This window comes from Dendrobates tinctorius, unplaced genomic scaffold, assembly GCF_039654945.1.
Source record: "Dendrobates tinctorius isolate UK_male_01 unplaced genomic scaffold, ASM3965494v1 ptg000016l, whole genome shotgun sequence".
In the NCBI taxonomy this organism is placed as follows: domain Eukaryota; kingdom Metazoa; phylum Chordata; class Amphibia; order Anura; family Dendrobatidae; genus Dendrobates; species Dendrobates tinctorius.
In genome coordinates, this window is record NW_027361684.1 from 31,814,833 (window position 1) to 31,833,688 (window position 18,856).

The window sequence follows — 18,856 nt, forward strand, 5'->3', positions numbered from 1 at the left end:
CACACAAAACTCCTAAAATGAGCTCCACAAAATGGTTGGCACCCTCAACTTACGATTTGGTTGCACACCCTTTGAATAAATAGCTGCAATCAATCACTTCCTATAACCATCAACAAGCTTCTTTGACCTCTCCACTTGTATTTTGGACCACTCCTCTTTTGAAAACTGCTCCAGGTCTCTCATATTTGAAGGGTGCCTTCTCCCAACAGTGATTTTAAGATCTCTCCACAGGTGTTTAATGGGATTTAGATCCAGACTAATTGCTGCCACTTCAGAACTTTCCAGTGCTTCTTGCAGTATGTTTGGGGTCATTGTCCTGCTGGAAGACCCATAACCTAGGATGCAAACTCAGCTTTCTGACACTAGGCACTACAATGCAACATAAAATCCTTTTGGTAATCTTCAGATTTCATGATGCCTTGTACACAGTCAAGGCACCCAGTGCCAGAGGCAACAAAGCAACCCCAAATCATCTTTGAACCTCCACCATATTTGAGTGTAGGTGCTATGTTCTTTTTTTGTAGACCTCATTCCACTTTTGGTAAACAGTAGAATGATTTACTTTACCAAAAAGCTCTATCTTGGTCTCATCTGTCCACAAGATGCTTCCCATGAGGATTTTGGCTTACTCAGGTACATTTTGGCTAACTGCAGTCTAGCTTTTTATGTTTCTGTGTCAGCATTGGGATCCTCCTGGGTCTCCTGCCATAGCATTTCAGTTCATTCAAATGTCAATGGATAGTTCATGCTGACACTGATGCACCCTGAGTCTGCAGGACAGCTTGAATTTATTTGGAATTTGATTGGGGTTTATCCATATCCAGACTTTCCTGCATTGCAACCTTTCATCAGTTTATCTCTGTCATCCATGTCCAGTGAGATTAGCTACAGTGCCATGTGTTGTAAACATCTTGATTATGTTGTACACCATGGACAAAGGGACATCAAGATCTCTGGAGATGGACTTGTGACCTTGAGATTGTTGATATTGTTCAACAATTTTGGTTCTGAAGTGCTCAGACAATTCTCTTCTCCTCTTTCTGTTCTCCATACTTAGGCTGGTTTCACACTAGGGTTTTTTTGCGCTGTTTTTTTGTGCAAAAAAACACATGCGTTTTTTCCCCTATACTTTACATGGGTGCGCATACACATGCGTTTGTACGCGTTTGTATGCGCATGCGTTTTTTGGTAATGTGCGTTCGGGCACACAAAATGCATCCTGTTGCATTTTTTGTGCGTCCGAGTTGTCCCAAAAAAACGCATGTGCACGCAATGCGCACAAAATTCACCCAAACACCCATTATAGTCTATGGGTGCGCTGACGTGCGCATGCGCACGTCAGCGCAAAAAAGCATGTGTTTTTTTAAATAACCATGTGCAAAACCGCAAAAAAAAAGCACACAAACGCATGATGCGTTTTTTCATGTGCGTTTGCACTGCGCATGGTGCGCAGCGCAAAAAAACGCAAGTGTGAAAGTAGCCTCAGTGTGGCACACACAGATACACATTGCAAAGATTGCGTTAACTTTTTCTTCTTTTTATCTAGCTTTAGGTGTGATTTTCATATTGCTGAGAAGGAAAAGTTTTGGAATTGTGGAAATCTCTGTATTGAAAAGCATTTTTTTGCTAGTGATCAAAAAATGAAATTCTTCTAAGTCAGAAACCTAGTGTAGCAGCTTTGAAAAGTTGCACCGGTTTTGTGAAATACAGAGTTGCGCAAAAATGTTATGACTTTTGGCTTTTTCACATATGTTTGAAGCAGCTCCATTAAAATTGACAAAGGTGGGAGGAGTCAGGTCAAGATGGGGCATGGTCACGAGTGCTTATTCAACTTATTAAAAATGATGGTGTTTTGTATGCCAGAAATGTTACTCTAGTATATCTGTCAAGAGAGCTTGAATCCAGTGATGTGTTACTTACCAGGCTTTGTGTTGCAGTTTCAATAAAATCAGTGTTTTATCAGCATGAGATTATCACTAGAGGACTAGATCTCACTCACAGACCAGTCAGGCTAATCGGTGTAACCCAACCTCCATCACTGCTTTGCAGCTTGCTGAAAATGCACAGTGTACACTGTAAGCTGCCAATTAGGGGTATGGGTGTGGCTATACAGAGCTCAGTATTCTGATTACTGCTATATCTACAACAGAGATTCTATGAAAAATGCACAAAGCAGTCCAGTAAGTTACACATTGTTGCAATCAGGCTCTCTATCCTTACATCATGCTTCTTTCAGATTACATGGCAAAAACTTGCTGACAGATTCCTTTACACTCAGCTGTGGACAATATTTCTTATTTATTTGTGCACTTTATATAGTGCCAAAATATTCTGTAAATATTATATAAAATGTGTTAAAGGGGTAGTCCAAAACTAACACTGATTTAATCCTAAATGTCTATATATTTAATATAATAATCTAATTGCTTTTCTAATATACTTTAATTAAACATATCCTACAGCTCGCGGCAAGAGAGTGCACTGTCAGTGCGCATTGTAAGGAGGTAACTCAGCGAGCAGATAAAGCAGAGACCAGCCCTATCCCTGAAAGTGACACTGAATTCAGTTGCAGGTCTGGTCCTTGCTCGCCAAGTTCCCTGCTTACAATGCGCACTGAGAGTGCGCAGTCTCCACGGTTCATCAATTCTCATCAGAGCCGGCAAGAGAGGGCACTGTCAGTGGATTAAAAAGAATATTGCATAGTGTCAAGATCCTACTCACAAACGTTGCATGCTCAGTAGAGCAAGCAAAACCCAAGACAAAAATGTAATAAGCAAATAACCTGCAGTAAATAAATAAATAGCGTTAGTGCATGAATATAATATAGGGTGCTTGGTTAACATAATTTTGATCAAAAAAAGCATAAGCCATCCTATCACATCATGGTGACCCTATTCGGGACTGGCCTAACCTCTAGTATTAAAACCTTATCATTTGGCAAGTGACATACATGTGGATAAAGGTTGCGAAGGACTGAGACCCAGAAAATGGATGCCCAGGCATGGGGAATTACATGAATGTAATGTCCAGCAGAAAGAAAAGGCAAGCCACACCCTTACTTACACAGAGTGGAAAAAAACAAAAACAAAAAACCTAAAGAGATGAAATGGAATATAAGTTAGTGTGCATGCAGCTTGTAGGCGCATGTTCACACTGGCCACTAAACAGACAAAACCCAAGACAGAAACATATTTAGCAAATACCCCTTTCATTCTCTTTGCAAGAAAAGAATTGTTTTACTTTGGCTGCTAATGTCAAACTGACGTGCATATACTAGGAAGTGCAGAAACCATCAGCAGAGACAATGACTTTGCAACCACTGGAAGTAAATATATATAATTTTTATTTTTAGATAATTGTTGTTTTTCACAATAAATTTGGCCACAAACATGACCTGCTGCTCTATATCCCCTTGTTACTCTTGGTCTTTCTCTTCACCATGGGTGATAACGTAACACAGATTCTTGTAATCCAGGTTACCAGCTACATCTGGGCGGAACGCATTAAACATCTGGCTGATCTAGAAGATAAATGTGAAACAAGGTTACAATAAAACTTAAGAAATTTTAGCAATATATCTGGTTTTCGTGATTTCTGTAATTTCTATTGTGCAATATGATCCAATATGGGACATGTGTGATGCCAACAAATCTTGTTTGTGTTCCATTGTTCAAAGAAAGATCTCTTTGGCACCAGTTTTATTGTCCAAGCAATCAAAGTTTACTGTTTCCTTTGCTCAAAAAATTCTAATCATCGTCGTCATCAGTGTCCTCTCCATCAAACTACAAAATGCACTAAATCGTAGTTATTATATATGCTGCAGAGTTTTAGATATATTTACTTCCAAAACTTCCTTGCCTGTTTGTGTTTGGGGTATAGCTAGGGATGCCAAAGCATGTGGCTTATTTGCTAGATGCCGACTGGTTGGGGTACTTAAATACTGATTTATGGGGTAACTAAATGTTTTAAAAACATTTGATAGACCCTTAAACCCTCATCGCGAACCTCTTCATGAACTCGTTCATGAAAACAATCCTACTCCATATCTATTGCTACAGTAAATTCAGTAAACGTAGAATCCCTACAATAAATCCATATATAAAATTTACCATATTATAAAACAAGAAAGAATCAAACCTCTTCCTGGCTGAATCTGTCCGCTTGAGTTGTCAGCATTTCTCTGATACTAGGACAGAAAAAGAAGACAAATTAAATATTACCATAGGTCTGATATTTCAATTCAATCAAATATTGCAGTTCAATTAGAAAAATGATAAATATAAGGATACCCTTAATAAATGGCAGATGTTTCATGGGTATAGGACTTGTCATGATATGACATTGGCTGGAGACTTTAATAGTTCCCCCTATGCTTTAAACTGCATTCAAACGTAACAAACATCTGTGCTGATTTCTGCTTCGGCCACTACTTGGCGGCACACCTTTGTCACGGATGATGCTTGACATCATCAATCCTAATTATCTTCCAGTTGTCAGTAGAGTTGAGCGATACCGTCCGATACTTCAAAGTATCGTATCGGATGGTATCGGCCGATCTTTAAAAAAAGTATCGGTATCGCCGATTCCGATACCGGAAGTCCCATTCAAGTCTATGGGACTTCCGGTATCGGAATAAGAAAAACCCTTTCCTGCCCTTGTACAGCCTCTCTGGGGTCTGTACGGGCCTTTCGGGGGGCTGTGCCGGCCTGCCAGGGGGTCTGTGCAGGCTCCGGTGGTCTGTGCCGGCCTGCCGGTGGTCTGTGCCGGCCTGCCGGGGGGCTGTGCCGGCCTGCCGGGGGGCTGTGCAGGCATCGTCCGATGGGACTACAAGTCCCATCGGGCGATGCCTGCTACCATGACAGTGATTGACACATTAGCCAATGATGGGACAGTAGTAGTCCCATCATCCGGCTAATGTGTTAAATGTAAAAAAAAAAAATTACATGCTACATACATACAACATGCATACTACATACATGCTACATTCATACTACATGCAACATACATACTACATATATACTACATGCATGCTACATACATACTGCATGCTACATACATACCACATATATACTACATACATACTACATGCATGCTACATGCATGCTACATGCTACATACATAACACATATATACTACATGCATGCTACATACATACTACATGCTACATACTACATATATACTACATGCATGCTACATACTACATGCTACATACATACTACATATATACTACATGCATGCTACATACATACTGCATGCTACATGCATGCTACATACATACTACATACATACTACATGCTACATACATACTACATACATACTACATACATACTACATGCATGCTACATGCATGCTACATACATACCACATACATAACACATATATACTACATGCATGCTACATACATACTACATGCTACATACATACCATATACATACTACATGCATGCTACATACATACTACATGCATGCTACATATATACTACATGCATGCTACATACATACTACATGCTACATACATACTGCATATATACTACATGCATGCTACATACATACTACATGCTACATACATACTACATATATACTACATGCATGCTACATACATACTGCATGCTACATACATACTACATACATACTACATGCTACATACATACCACATATATACTACATACATACAATACATTCATACAATACATACATAGACATACAGTACATATAACATAGAGTAACATACTTACCAATACTTGTCACATTGTTCCCCGAAGCCATTGTCTTTCCGGAATAAATATTAACATAACAAACCACAAAAATACTCACCCACGATCCGAAGCAGTCCACGAGTGTGTCCCACGACGATCTTGGGTAGAGAACGGCAGCATCAGATGATGCTGCCGTTCTCTACGGGCTGCAGGAATCCAATGACGGAAGGTAGGTATCCTTCCGCACTGTATTCCTCCGCCACTTAAAAAAAAAAAAAAAAGTCCCTAGTCTCACTTTATGCCATTGCTGTGTGGGAAATTCCCACGCAGCAATGGCATAAAGTGAGACTAGGGACTTTTTTTTTTTTTTAAGTGGCGGAGGAATACAGTGCGGAAGGATACCTACCTTCCGTCATTGGATTCCTGCAGCCCGTAGAGAACGGCAGCATCATCTGATGCTGCCGTTCTCTACCCAAGATCGTCGTGGGACACACTCGTGGACTGCTTCGGATCGTGGGTGAGTATTTTTGTGGTTTGTTATGTTAATATTTATTCCGGAAAGACAATGGCTTCGGGGAACAATGTGACAAGTATTGGTAAGTATGTTACTCTATGTTATATGTACTGTATGTCTATGTATGTATTGTATGAATGTATTGTATGTATGTAGTATATATGTAGTATGTATGTAGTATATATGTAGTATGTATGTAGCATGTAGTATGTATGTAGCATGTAGTATGTATGTAGCATGCATGTAGTATATATGTAGTATGCATGTAGCATGCATGTAGTATGTATGTAGTATGTATGTAGCATGTATGTAGTATGTATGTAGTATATATGTAGTATGTATGTAGCATGCATGTAGTATGTATGTAGCATGTAGTATGTATGTAGCATGCATGTAGTATGTATGTAGCATGTATGTAGTATGTATGTAGTATATATGTAGTATGTATGTAGCATGTAGTATGTATGTAGCATGCATGTAGTATGTATGTAGTATTTTTTTTTTTTTTTTTTTTTTTAACATTTAACACATTAGCCGGATGATGGGACTACTACTGTCCCATCATTGGCTAATGTGTCAATCACTGTCATGGTAGCAGGCATCGCCCGATGGGACTTGTAGTCCCATCGGACGATGCTTGCACAGACCCCCGGACATCAGCACAGCCCCCCGGCAGGCCGGCACAGCCCCCCGGCAGGCCGGTACAGACCCCCACAGGGTGCACAGACCACCGGCAGGCCGGCACAGCCCCCCGGCAGGCCGGCAGAGACCCCGGGCAGTCCACACAGCCCCCCGGCAGGCCGGCACAGCCCCCCGGCAGGCCGGCAGAGACCCCCGGAAGGCCCGAAATGACGGCGCATCATGATGCGCACACACCGCACATCATGATGACGTCAGGCCGTCAATCAACTGAACTTCCGATTCCGATGCCGAATTCCGATATTGAAAAAATATCGGAAGTCGGTATCGGAATTCCGATACAGCAAGTATCGGCCGATACCCGATACTTGCGGTATCGGAATGCTCAACACTAGTTGTCAGCGCTGGGTGGGGCTGTTCACTATATGAACCCCTATTTTGATACAGGAAAGATGTATATCTTTGTACCGTGTTAGCCAGTAGATAGGAAAAATATTCAGGATTGAGAGAACTACTGAGGACTCTCAATCCTGAATATTTTTATATGAACCCCTGAGTGTCAGTTCCCACTGCCAGTCAGTTTGTGCTACCAGGCTTTACTTCTGTTCTGTGCATCTGGTGTTTCATCCCGATTTACTCTGTTCTCTGACCTCGGCCAGTTTATTGTTGCTACTCCTGCTTGGCAATTTTGTACATCCTGTACCACCTGGATCTTACCCGGCTACCCAACTATTCTTGTTGCCAGCTTGTGCCACCTAACAGCAGCTGACTCTGTTTAAGTCTAGATCCTTGGACAGATGTTAAAAGGTGAAGGCCACAGCAACCCTTAGGTTCTGGGAAGTGGAATAACTTGCGCCAAGCCTATTCTTGGTAGACGTTTTGGAGCTTCCAGGTGACCATGAACAGTGTCTGCATGACACCAAGCACCTTAATTTGGGTATTCGAGTGATAATATAATCATTTTCTACAAGTGAACATATTTGAAAAACATCATTTAATAAGGAATAGTCCAGTTAGGAGTTTACTCAATGAAACTAGTCCAGGTTCAGTAGCACCACTCAAGGTCCTTGACTATTAACAGTCTAGGCACAGACTGTGTCTTCACAGTTTGCACTCCCCTGCCACAGCTCTTCTAATAGCCCACTGCAGAGCAGATCTATGCCAGGAACAGGAAAGCCAGGAATTTACTCTGGTGAAAACTGCAGCATGATCTGCCTATGTGTTCCACTGTACTGAGTAAACCTCATGTCTCTTCACTCTTCCCCCTCTCCGTAGACTTCAGTTTTCTCTGTAACCTAACACCTCATAATGCTGGCAGTCAATCTTGCCTTTACCAAGACAGATTTTAGCTATTTTACATAGTAGATGGCAAGTCCAAGAGGCTGGGGGTTGAAGAAGTGGATCATAAAGTAAAAGGAAGCATACACTCTCTGATAACACATATTACTAAGTTTCAAGTATTAATTTGTAATATTAAGTTTGTTAAAACAACAGTAAGCATTCAAATGGAATCTGTCAGAAGGCTATCACCCTCAAAACTACTTATATGCATATGCAGCTCCTTCAAAGCCAAGTCCAGAAATACCTTAACATGGCCAGTCCTTTCCTTTGTTACTGAGAAATAAGATTTTGAATTGATATGTAAATGAGAATGAAGATCTGAAGCTTGGAGGAGGTGGTGATAGGACAGGAATAGAGCTGTAGTGACATAGGCTTCAGATTCACAGTAGAATTTGCACATGAATTCAAACACTGTAGAGCTTCTCACTCGGCTGCACATAGAGTTAGACATAGAAACACTGCCTATTTAAATCTTCCACTGGTTTATTAAAAGTACTGCATAACCAGTGCAACGTTAGCAAAAACAAACTTTTTGGCCTAACAGGAAAACAAAAACTTAACATATGGCACAGTCCTTGTTGCTACGGGAATCCGCCCGCTTCAGGAACAAACAAAAAGTTCATTTTTCCTTAACATGAAATCATAGCTCCAGAGCTTGCACCTCCAGGCCCATCCCCACCCTGAATGATGTAGAAGGCTGGGTATTTGGCCTCTGGACTCTTCCCCCTCTACAGCTGTTCAAACAACCTAGCACTAAACATGTCTGATTAACCCCTTTCAGCACTTAGTGTGCTGAAGCTTTTTCCTTGGTTGGTATCACTAAAGCTAACACCCTTAGTGAAACATAACTCCCCTCCCATACTTTGCCAGTGACTGTCACACACTGATTTCTCAGGAAAGGAGGAATGGACTGGTTATATAAAGGTACTGCTGAACTTGTCTTTGAAAGGGTTGCATGCCACATATAAATAGTTTGGGAGTTAAATTTTGCTTATAGATTCCCTTTAGTAATACATATAGCAAAAATACAAATAATAAAGGCTTTACTTTATTTTAATACTTTATATTAGTATAAGAGAATACTGATCATTCATTGAGATTGCGTAGTAAAAGTTGCATACTTACTAGTCTGCTTTTATGTGACCTTTACCATCAGGATCAAAAATCTTGAAAGCATTTAAGATGGTTTCTTCTGGGTCTGTTCCTAAAATAGACATAATTCATTGAACATCTGTCTGCAGATCATCATTTTAATGTAATGCTAGTGCGCTCCATTGCTATCACTCTCTCCCGATGTGTTAGGTCTGACATTATGCTTTGCTGCCCATTTTTCACCCAGCCTAAGGAGTCCACAACTATAAACTACTTTAGCACCTTGGAAACTTTAAATTACTGAAAGAATGACAGGGCCGAGGGAAAACCTGTCAGGTGGTGTTGAGTGAAATGAACTTATTAGACAGCACCATCATTGATGTTTCACTCAATATTTCCAGCCGCTGTTTGTTACCTGGAGGGCAATATCATTATTATTACATTTTGTTTGCTGGACATTGATATATGTTTAACAGGAGGTCATAGAGTTAAATGTTTTCTCAAAATGCCATAATATTCAGAAGTAATCACCTGTCAGCCTGTTATATAATTATAATGTAACAATATAAAATAATACTGCACAAAAGACATGGCATACTCCGATTATATTGTAGTGAAAACATTAAAATGTACTTGAGGAAAAATTTACTGCTCTAAGAAATAAAGGGTACACAAAGAGCCTGTTGCAAATGGAACAGTGTTCCCTCTATTTTTTTGAGCAGTATACATGTGTCTCATACATTTATAGTTCGATAATTATGGGGTAGAGGTGAAATTGTGCCATTGGCTTCACTCCACTCAATGCATGTTACTAGCCACAGTGTTCGCCGCTTTCTGGCTTCCACTTGTCTGAGCCATGTGGTCACCCTGGGCACACACAAGGTGTTCAAGTATCTCATTATGTGCATCGATAGCAAGTTGTGGGCAATTATATGGGCTATTCCCTTTTGGCCTCTTGCTACTTTCAAAGATTTTCTATACCTAGCCTAGAAGGGTGGTTGAGAGACTAGTCTAGGGAACACTCTGCAGCAAGATCCATAAAATCTACTCACTGTTAAATACTAGGGCTTCCTTAGTCATTGCATGTTGCTCTAACCTATGTCAATTCGAGGTAATGCCAATCTAATAAAATCATTATATCTGTGAACTTTTTTAAATTTGTTTTTTATTTATTGTTATTTTTCTATTTTCACTTTAACTTTTTTATATATATACTTTACTTTAACTTTTCCTGCTCTCTATTTTTATACCTTTTCCTGGCATTATGGATGACTTTCCAGTTATTTTCAAGTCCCCATTTAGAACTAATATTTGAGCCCCTTATATTTGTGACCCCTGTTTAAGGGTTCTTTCACATTGCATCTAACACACGCTCGGGGGTCCCGTCGGTGCATACGTCTGAACTCCCCCTGAAAAAGAGATATGGACGTATGTGCTGATGGAGCCATAGACTGTAATGGTGCTGACAGAGTGATCTTCTGTGTATCATTTTCGAGCATGCATAACTACTCACAATGCATCTGTGTGTCCACCACCAGTAGGTGTACACTCCTGAAAATTGTACATGGCAGAACGCATGTCCGAATCCCATTTTGCGGGGCTGTTCGTTCGTATGACCCGGTGGGATCACCAAGCGTGTACAAGACGCAATGTAAAAGCACCATAAGAGGCATAGACAAAGCTAGACAGGGCCCCAGAACATGATTTTGACAGGTCTTTTGAAATATATTTTTTATCATTAATAATATGGTGAATTAAAGGGGTCTATAATAGCAATGTGAATCCCGTTCTCCTGCTCCAGTTACTTGATTATTTATAGTTCGATATGCTTTGGAATGATTATCCTGATTCATTTTAGATCCTCATTTCTCTTTAGTCGAATTGTTGGCAGGCCATTCTGCCATCGTTGAATGTGTACATGAAGCTCACAAGAGACATTTTTACAAATGAATAGTGTTTCCTCCCTCTACTAACTTACCTATGCCCAACATTGCCATTTCCGTGTGTGGTTCCACCATTACTCCCCAGCAACATGCCCACTGTCTTGGGGTCATACTTGATTCAGAGCTTTCATTCACACCCACATCCGATCATTGGCTACCTCTTGTTACCTGCACCCAAAAACATTTCTAGACCCTTTCTTACTTTCGACTCTGCAAAAACTCTTACTGTTTCTCTTATTCATTCTCGTCTGGACTATTGTAACTCTCTACTAATCGGTCTCCCTCTTACCAAATTCTCCCCTCTCCAATCCATCCTGAATGCTGCAGCTAGGATCATATTCCTCACCAATCGTTATACCGATGCCTCTACCTTGTGCCAGTCCTTACACTGGCTACCCATCCACTCCAGAATTCAGTATAAACTTATTACCCTCACCCACAAAGCCCTCCATAGCTCAGCACCACCCTACATCTCCTCCCTCATTTCAGCCTACCACTCTATCCGTGCCCTCCATTCTGCAAATGACCTGAAGTTAACATCCTCATTAATCAGAACCTCCCACTCCCGTCTCCAAGACTTTTCACGTGCCGCGCCAATTCTTTGGAATCCACTACCCAGGCTAGTACGATTAATCCCCAATCCCCACAGTTTTAAGCGTGCCTTAAAAACACATTTGTTCAGACTGGCCTATCGCCTCAATGCATTAACCTAAATATTCCTGTGTGGCTCATTTCAAAATTTTTTACCATAACCAGGTTCCTCGCATGATGTTCTCACATGCTTTTTGCATTTAATAGCCCTCTGTGTCTGTACTGTTATATATTTAGACTGTTACCTGGTTCTTGCAGCAACAGGAACACCTTCTTACACTAGGGATGGTCCAAACAATAAAAGCAATAAAAGCAATTGTTACCATCCACCTTTAGTGTCTCCCCTTTTTCCTTATAGATTGTAAGCTTGCGAGCAGGGCCCTCATTCCTCTTGGTAACGGTTTTGATCTATGTGTTTATTGCTATGCTGTGCTGTAATGCTATGCTGTGCTTGTCTGTAGAAGTCCCCTCTATAATGTAAAGTGCTGCGGAATATGTTGGCGCTATAGAAATAAAATTATTATTATTATTTATTATTATATCACATAACACCGCATGCATCCATTGTGTTATCAGTGGGTGCTGGATCTTGTTGATGCGGAACTCATTAAATAAAAATGATAATTGAAAATTCAGAATAATGAAGCGAAGGGGGAATGATAGAGTTCGATAGTCATGACTGTGCATAAGGATCAAAAATGCCTCCACTCACCAGGTTTATGGAAATAATGAAGACATCTTTATTAATTACTGCTAACACTGTTTATTTTACTCATTCAATAAACGAAGCTGTACAATGGTATACTTCTATAAGTTTATAATTAGTGAGAAACTACCACATCACTTGCTAATTACCTTCAGCTAATTACAAGCAGACAATGTTATCAACAATCTGGATCATGATTTGGTGTAGACGGTAAACTCAAAGGCCTTCATGTACATTAGATTAAAGTTCACTGAACCTGACAATTTTAGCAGGACCATCCAGCCATCTAATATATATCTATCTACCTAATTCGCACATGGAAAACGATTTCAGACGAGAAGGATCTAGAATGCTGAACTGCAGCATTTGTTCTTTATATTTTCCTGGGAGATAAGCTTCCCCTTGAGGTGTCCCGAAGCACGTTATGGTATTTCATAGTAAAAATACATTTGCAATTGGCAAAACTGAGCCTTCATGTATGTGGGAGATCTGGAAGAGATAGCTGCTAGCCAAACCAGTATTAATTCAACTAATAAGGTTTGTTGGCACCTTAATTCTATGTCTATGCTGATGAAAAAAATATATATCACTATACATAACATCGTAGACAGGCTGGAGACAAAACTAGCACAATAGGGTCTTATCCGATAAACATTTAGAATTAAGAATAGCAGATTATGTTCACCTGATCCAAAGAATTGTGCATTTTATAATGTTATTCAGCTACTACAGATCCACGGGTCGTCAATCCACTTGCAATAAAAATCAGGAAGTACTATTCATGTAAGGAGAAGAGACAATTTGCGTATTTAAGTTCCCAGAGGAGCATTACATGGCCTATAAGTCTCCTTATACTAGCATGTCAGGCATGCCGCTCTCCACAAGGAGAGATGTTTCCCCTTAGATGCTTTTATGAAAACAAGATCATTGCAGTGCAGTGAGTTTATACCTGTACATACAGTTGTGCTCAAAAGTTTACATACCCCGGTAGAATTTTTGCTTCCTTGGCCTTTTTTCAGAGAATATGAATGATAACACCAAAGCTTTGTCTCCTCTCATGGATAGTGGTTGGGTGAAGCCATTATTGTCAAACTACTGTGTTTTCTCTTATTAAATTATAATGACAAAACAAAATATCCAAGTGACCCTGATCAAAAGTTTACAAACCCTGTTTATTTTTGCCTGATAACATGCACAGAAGTTGACACAAATGGGTTTGAATGGCTACTAAAGGTAACATCCTCACCTGTGACAAATGGCAGGAAAATTGTTTGGGATGCAAAGAAAAACCCACAAATAGCATCAGTTGAAATACTGGACTCACTCAAAACTAGCGGTGTGGCTGTTTCAAGATGCACAATAAGGAGGCACTTGAAGAAAAATGGGCTGCATGGTCGATTCGCCAGAAGAAAGCCAAATGACCCTGATCAAAAGTTCACATACCCCATTTCTTAATACCATGTATTGTCCCCTCTAACATCAATGACAGCTTGAGGTACTTTGTGGTAGTTGTGGGTGAGGTTCTTTATTTTCTCAGATGGTAAAGCTGCCCACTCTTCTTGGCAAAAAAAGTCTCTAGTTCCTGTAAATTCCTGGGCTGTCTAGCATGAACTGCGCGCTTGAGATCTCCCTAGAGTGGCTCAATGATATTGAGGTCAGGAGACTGAGATGGCCACTCCAGAAACTTCACTTTGTTCTGCTGTAGCCAATGTCAGCTCGAATTGTAATTGTGTTTTGGATCGTTGTCATGTTGGAACGTCCAAGTACATCCCCTGAAAATAAAAGGATTGGAAATTGAAATTTAATTTGTCCAATCCTTCTCTCCCAGATATCCTCTGTCTGACAGAATAGGTAGGAGCACATATAGAGATGGTTAACTGATCCTGCCAAAATTGACTGGTTCACCTGACTTTCTTCTAATGTTTATGGGGGTTTAAAATGACAATAGAATGCCTTGCATAGTCATCAGAATTCTGGGTGATATTTCATAGTTCCTTGCACATGGCAATACCATGCACATTGACTCTAAAGCTTAAAGGGAACCAGTCATTAGACTCATGTTGCCTAAACCACCATAAAAGCGTGTCTGTAAGCAACCAAGTATGTTTTATTTTGAAATGCTGCAGCATTTCAGAGAAAACATAATTTAAAAAGCTAGCTATCCTGATGACAACATCAACAAGCTTCTCCCTGCTCCACTTCAATTGATTGACAGGTCTCTCTCATGTGTATACATACGGAGAGAACTGTCAATCAACAATAGTGGGGCAGAGAGAAGAGAGTTGGGAAGGCATCAGACTTTTCAAACTATGTTTTCTCTAAAGCACCGCAACATTTCAGAGTAAAACATACTTGGCTACAATCGTATAGCCAGGCCAGGGTTCGGGCATCATCAATCTAATAACACGTTTCTTTTTTATTATTCCGGTACATGATGTTTTCATCAAAGTTTGCAATGAAAACTCACTTATTTGCATCCATATTTTCCTGCTTTAACCATAATCACCATGTATAGCTGTGTAAAGTTCATAAAATGTCATTTCAATCATGATGCTGTTTTCAGGGGCTCAGGTTAATGCTACTTAAAAAGAATTTTAATTTGTAAAATGAAGCCCAAGGTTATATCTTTTGGCCACGACATATTGATATAAGGATGTAAAATGATTTATCACTGATGTCTCTGTTTTGCTGAGGGCTACTGGTAAACCTCTCAGATATAGCTTTCAGATGAAGAATTCCACAAGCATCAAACATTCCTAAATTCTTAAAAGACCTCGTATTACAAATATTGAAAATGGTAACTAGAAAAATATAGAAAAACTTGTATAAGGCTGGTTTCACATTTGCGTTTTTTAGCGCTGGAAAAAAACGCATATGTGCGCATGCGTTTTTTCCCCTATATTTAACATGGGTACGCATACCTGCGTGCTTGTAAGCGCATGTATGCGATTTTCATGCGCTGCGTTTTTTTGGGGTGTGCGTTTGTATTTTCCAGACGCAGCATGTTGCATTTTTTGGCCCTGCAAAAAAGCGCATGCGCACATATGCGCACGTTTTGCGCTAAAAATGGCCATTATAGCCTATGGATGCGCATATGTGCGCACTGGCATGCTCATGTATGCGTTTTTTTGCATATACGTTTTTTTTTTTTAACCATGGAATTTAGGGGTTTGGGTTAGAGTTAGGGTTAGTTAAGGGAGTTTAGGGTTAGGGTTAGGGTCAGGGTCAGGGTTAGGGTTGGGGTTTGGGTCAGGGTTAGGGTTAAGTATGGTTTGGTTAAGGGTTAGGGTCAGGGTTAGGGTCAGGATTAGGGTTAAGTATGGTTTGGTTAAGGGTTAGGGTCAGGGTTAGGGTTAGGGTCAGGGTTAGGGTCAGGATTAGGGTTAAGTATGGTTTGGTTAAGGGTTAGGGTCAGGGTTAGGGTTAGGGTCAGGGTTAGGGTTAGGGTTAGGGTCAGGGTTAGGGTTAAGTATGGTTTTGTTAAGGGTTAGGGTCAGGGTTAGGGTCAGGATTAGGGTTAAGTATGGTTTGGTTAAGGGTTAGGGTCAGGGTCAGGGTTAGGGTTAGGGTTAGGGTCAGGGTTAGGGTTAGGGTTATGGTCAGGGTTAGGGTTAGGGTCAGGGTTAGGGTTAAGTATGGTTTTGTTAAGGGTTAGGGTCAGGGTTAGGGTTAGGGTCAGGGTTAGGGTTAGGGTTAGGGTTAGGGTCAGGGTTAGGGTTAGTTAGGGTTTAGGGTTTGGGTTAGGGTTAAGTATGATTTGGTTAAGGGTTAGGGTTAGGGTTAGGGTTAGGGTCAGGGTTAGGGTTAGTAAAGTCATGGTTTGGGTTAGTGTGAGGGGCCACCTAATGTTGGAAAAAAACGCAAACGCGGTAAAAACGCACTAAAAACGCATACAAACGCATAAAAACGCTGCGTTTTTTTCATGCATGCTCATAAAAATGCTTGAAAAAAACGCAGCAGTTGTATGCTTTTGTATGCGTTTTTTCAATGCGTTTTTTTGCGGGAAAAACACGCTGCAAAAAAAAGCAAGTGTGAAACTAGCCTTAGGCACAAAATTTCACATTTTTTTGCTTGTGTTTATTACAGGAGAAGCGTAATATACTATATGAAAATGTTTTTCTTTATACAGATATAGACTGAACACATTAAAGATGATTATTCAGTGGACCAAGGCTCTAAAAGAATCCCATCTAGGGTCACATGCTTCTAGAGTATTTTTTATGGGATTATTCAAAAACTAATAATACATTTATTGATAATATGTTTAGTGTGTGCCAAGAAAACAACCCAGATTATGTTACAAGCGGACAAGTTCAAGTTTGGTGCAGATGATGGTGAGTTGCAGAATAATAGAAGAAAGATCCCCATTTAAATATGGCTTTCATAATGTAATTTTGTCAATTCCAATAATTGTCCTTAACCTCTATGGAAAGTCCAGATTTGTACAGATTTTAGCCACTAGAAAATACCCAGTTCACTACCAAATATTAAATCAGTACTATACTTTTGTTGACCTCCAGTACTGTCAGGGTAGGACTATTCCTATGTGCTATACTGTATTTTTTAAAAATTTAGTGAACAAATTTGTAAAATTTATGGATAGAGGTCTTGCGGTTATGTTTCTCCTTGAGGGGAGGACCAAAAATGGCACAAGCTGACTTATAGTCCATGCAGTGCTACCTGGTAAATAATGTATGTAAATAGGCTTATCACAGAGGAAGAGAGCAGAGTCTCCTCTAGTGTCAGCTAGGGGAGGTATCAATCCTAGAAGTTAATATTGATGCTTTAAATAGCGGTGACACATGACTTAGGACTTGACGCCAAGCCAAAAATCTACTCCAAGAGAAAAATACTTTTTGGGGGATCTTTTCCCTTGTCAGAGAAAAAGTGAGACTTCTAGATCATGCAATGCTCCCTAGGTAAATGCAAATGGACATGTGGGATTAACCTTTCAATTTGTGTTAAGGGTTAAACCCCCAAAGCAATTGTAATCACCCTTCTTTTTCCCCTTTAAACTAAAGAAATGTAAAAAATATTTTAAAAAAAGAAAAATTTGGAAATGTGGCATCTATAATAGTCTGATCTATGAAAATATAAAATTAATTAACCCAATCGGTGAAATGCAGCAGTGACAAAATAAAAAATCTAAGCTGCAAAATTGTAGTTTTTTTCATCAGCACGCCTTAAAAAATGCAATAAAAAATTATCATATTATTGATATTTGTACCAATAAAACCATCAGCTCACCACGCAGAGAACAAGCCCTAACACACATCAATAGATGGAAAAATAAAATTGTTATGGGTCTCAGAGAATGGTACGAAAAACAAAAAAGTTTTTTTTTCTACAAACCTCTAAATTTCTTTCTCTTTTTGAAAAAAATAGATGTAAATTTGGTGTCGCCAGAATCGTATTGCTCTGAAAAATCATGATTCTGAGTCACATTTACTACAGAATGAAGGCAGTAAAAGCAAATTCCAACAGACCATAGCGGAATTGCATTTTTTTTCGACAAGTACAACTCATTCCGCAAAAAGAAGCTCTCACAGGGCTATGGCGACGAAAAAATAAACAAAAGTTATGGCTCTTGGAATAAGGTAATGAAAAAAAAAATTTGCAGAGATGAAAAATCATCCAGTCTTTAAGAGAATAAATAAGAAAAGACCAGGATTTCTAATGCTGCTGATAAAGAGTAAGAACCCCAGAAACGGTTGTTTACAAATGGAGCAGTTGAGCTGGACAGTTTTTGTCAGATCTAGAAGGGCTGATTGAGATTAGCATTTAAGGAAGACATCTGACTTCTAAAAATGATTGGACATCTAGAGTTCCTGTTAAAAACACAATAAATATGTTTAAAGGGGATATTTCAAATTTAGGAGTTATCGCCTATCAGTTTGATAAGGGATAACATTCCGATCACTGTGGGTCTGATCTCTGGAACACCCACTGATTCTGAGAGCCAGAGCTCTAAAGAGCACCATGCCAATAGAACGCTGGTCAATCATGCACACTGCCGTCCATTCATTCTTCATGGGACCGCTGGAGAGAGCTGAGCAAAGCACTTGGCCGCTTGTCAGCACTCTCATGATGAATGAATGAAGCAGCAGGGTGCATGATTTACCACATCTCCATTCACACATGGGTTCTTCAGAGCTCCCGGTCTCAGGATAAGTGGGAGTCCTAGCGGTTGGACCCCCAATGATCAGGAGGTTATCCCATTTATTGTCTCTATGAAGGGTTTCCTTATGCTATGCCTAGTCCATGGCAGTTTCAGATAAATGGAAGAGATGTGCAACTAAGCCACATCTGTGATGACTGACAATGAATTAAGTAAT

At 39.9% G+C, this 18,856-nt stretch overlaps 1 protein-coding gene across 1 annotated transcript in view; it reads right to left on the reverse strand.

The window, feature by feature from the left end:
* Window positions 1-3,320: 3,320 nt before the first annotated feature.
* Window positions 3,321-18,856, reverse strand: part of MYL10 (myosin light chain 10) — a 74,476-nt gene continuing 58,940 nt past the window's right edge. Inside the window, exons 5-7 of the mRNA XM_073565620.1 lie at window positions 9,315-9,393; window positions 4,138-4,186; window positions 3,321-3,520 (exon numbers count right to left, since the gene is read on the reverse strand). Of these exons, the coding sequence (XP_073421721.1) occupies window positions 3,416-3,520; window positions 4,138-4,186; window positions 9,315-9,393 (233 nt within the window). The 3' untranslated portion in view covers window positions 3,321-3,415. The remainder of the gene's footprint in view (window positions 3,521-4,137; window positions 4,187-9,314; window positions 9,394-18,856) is intronic.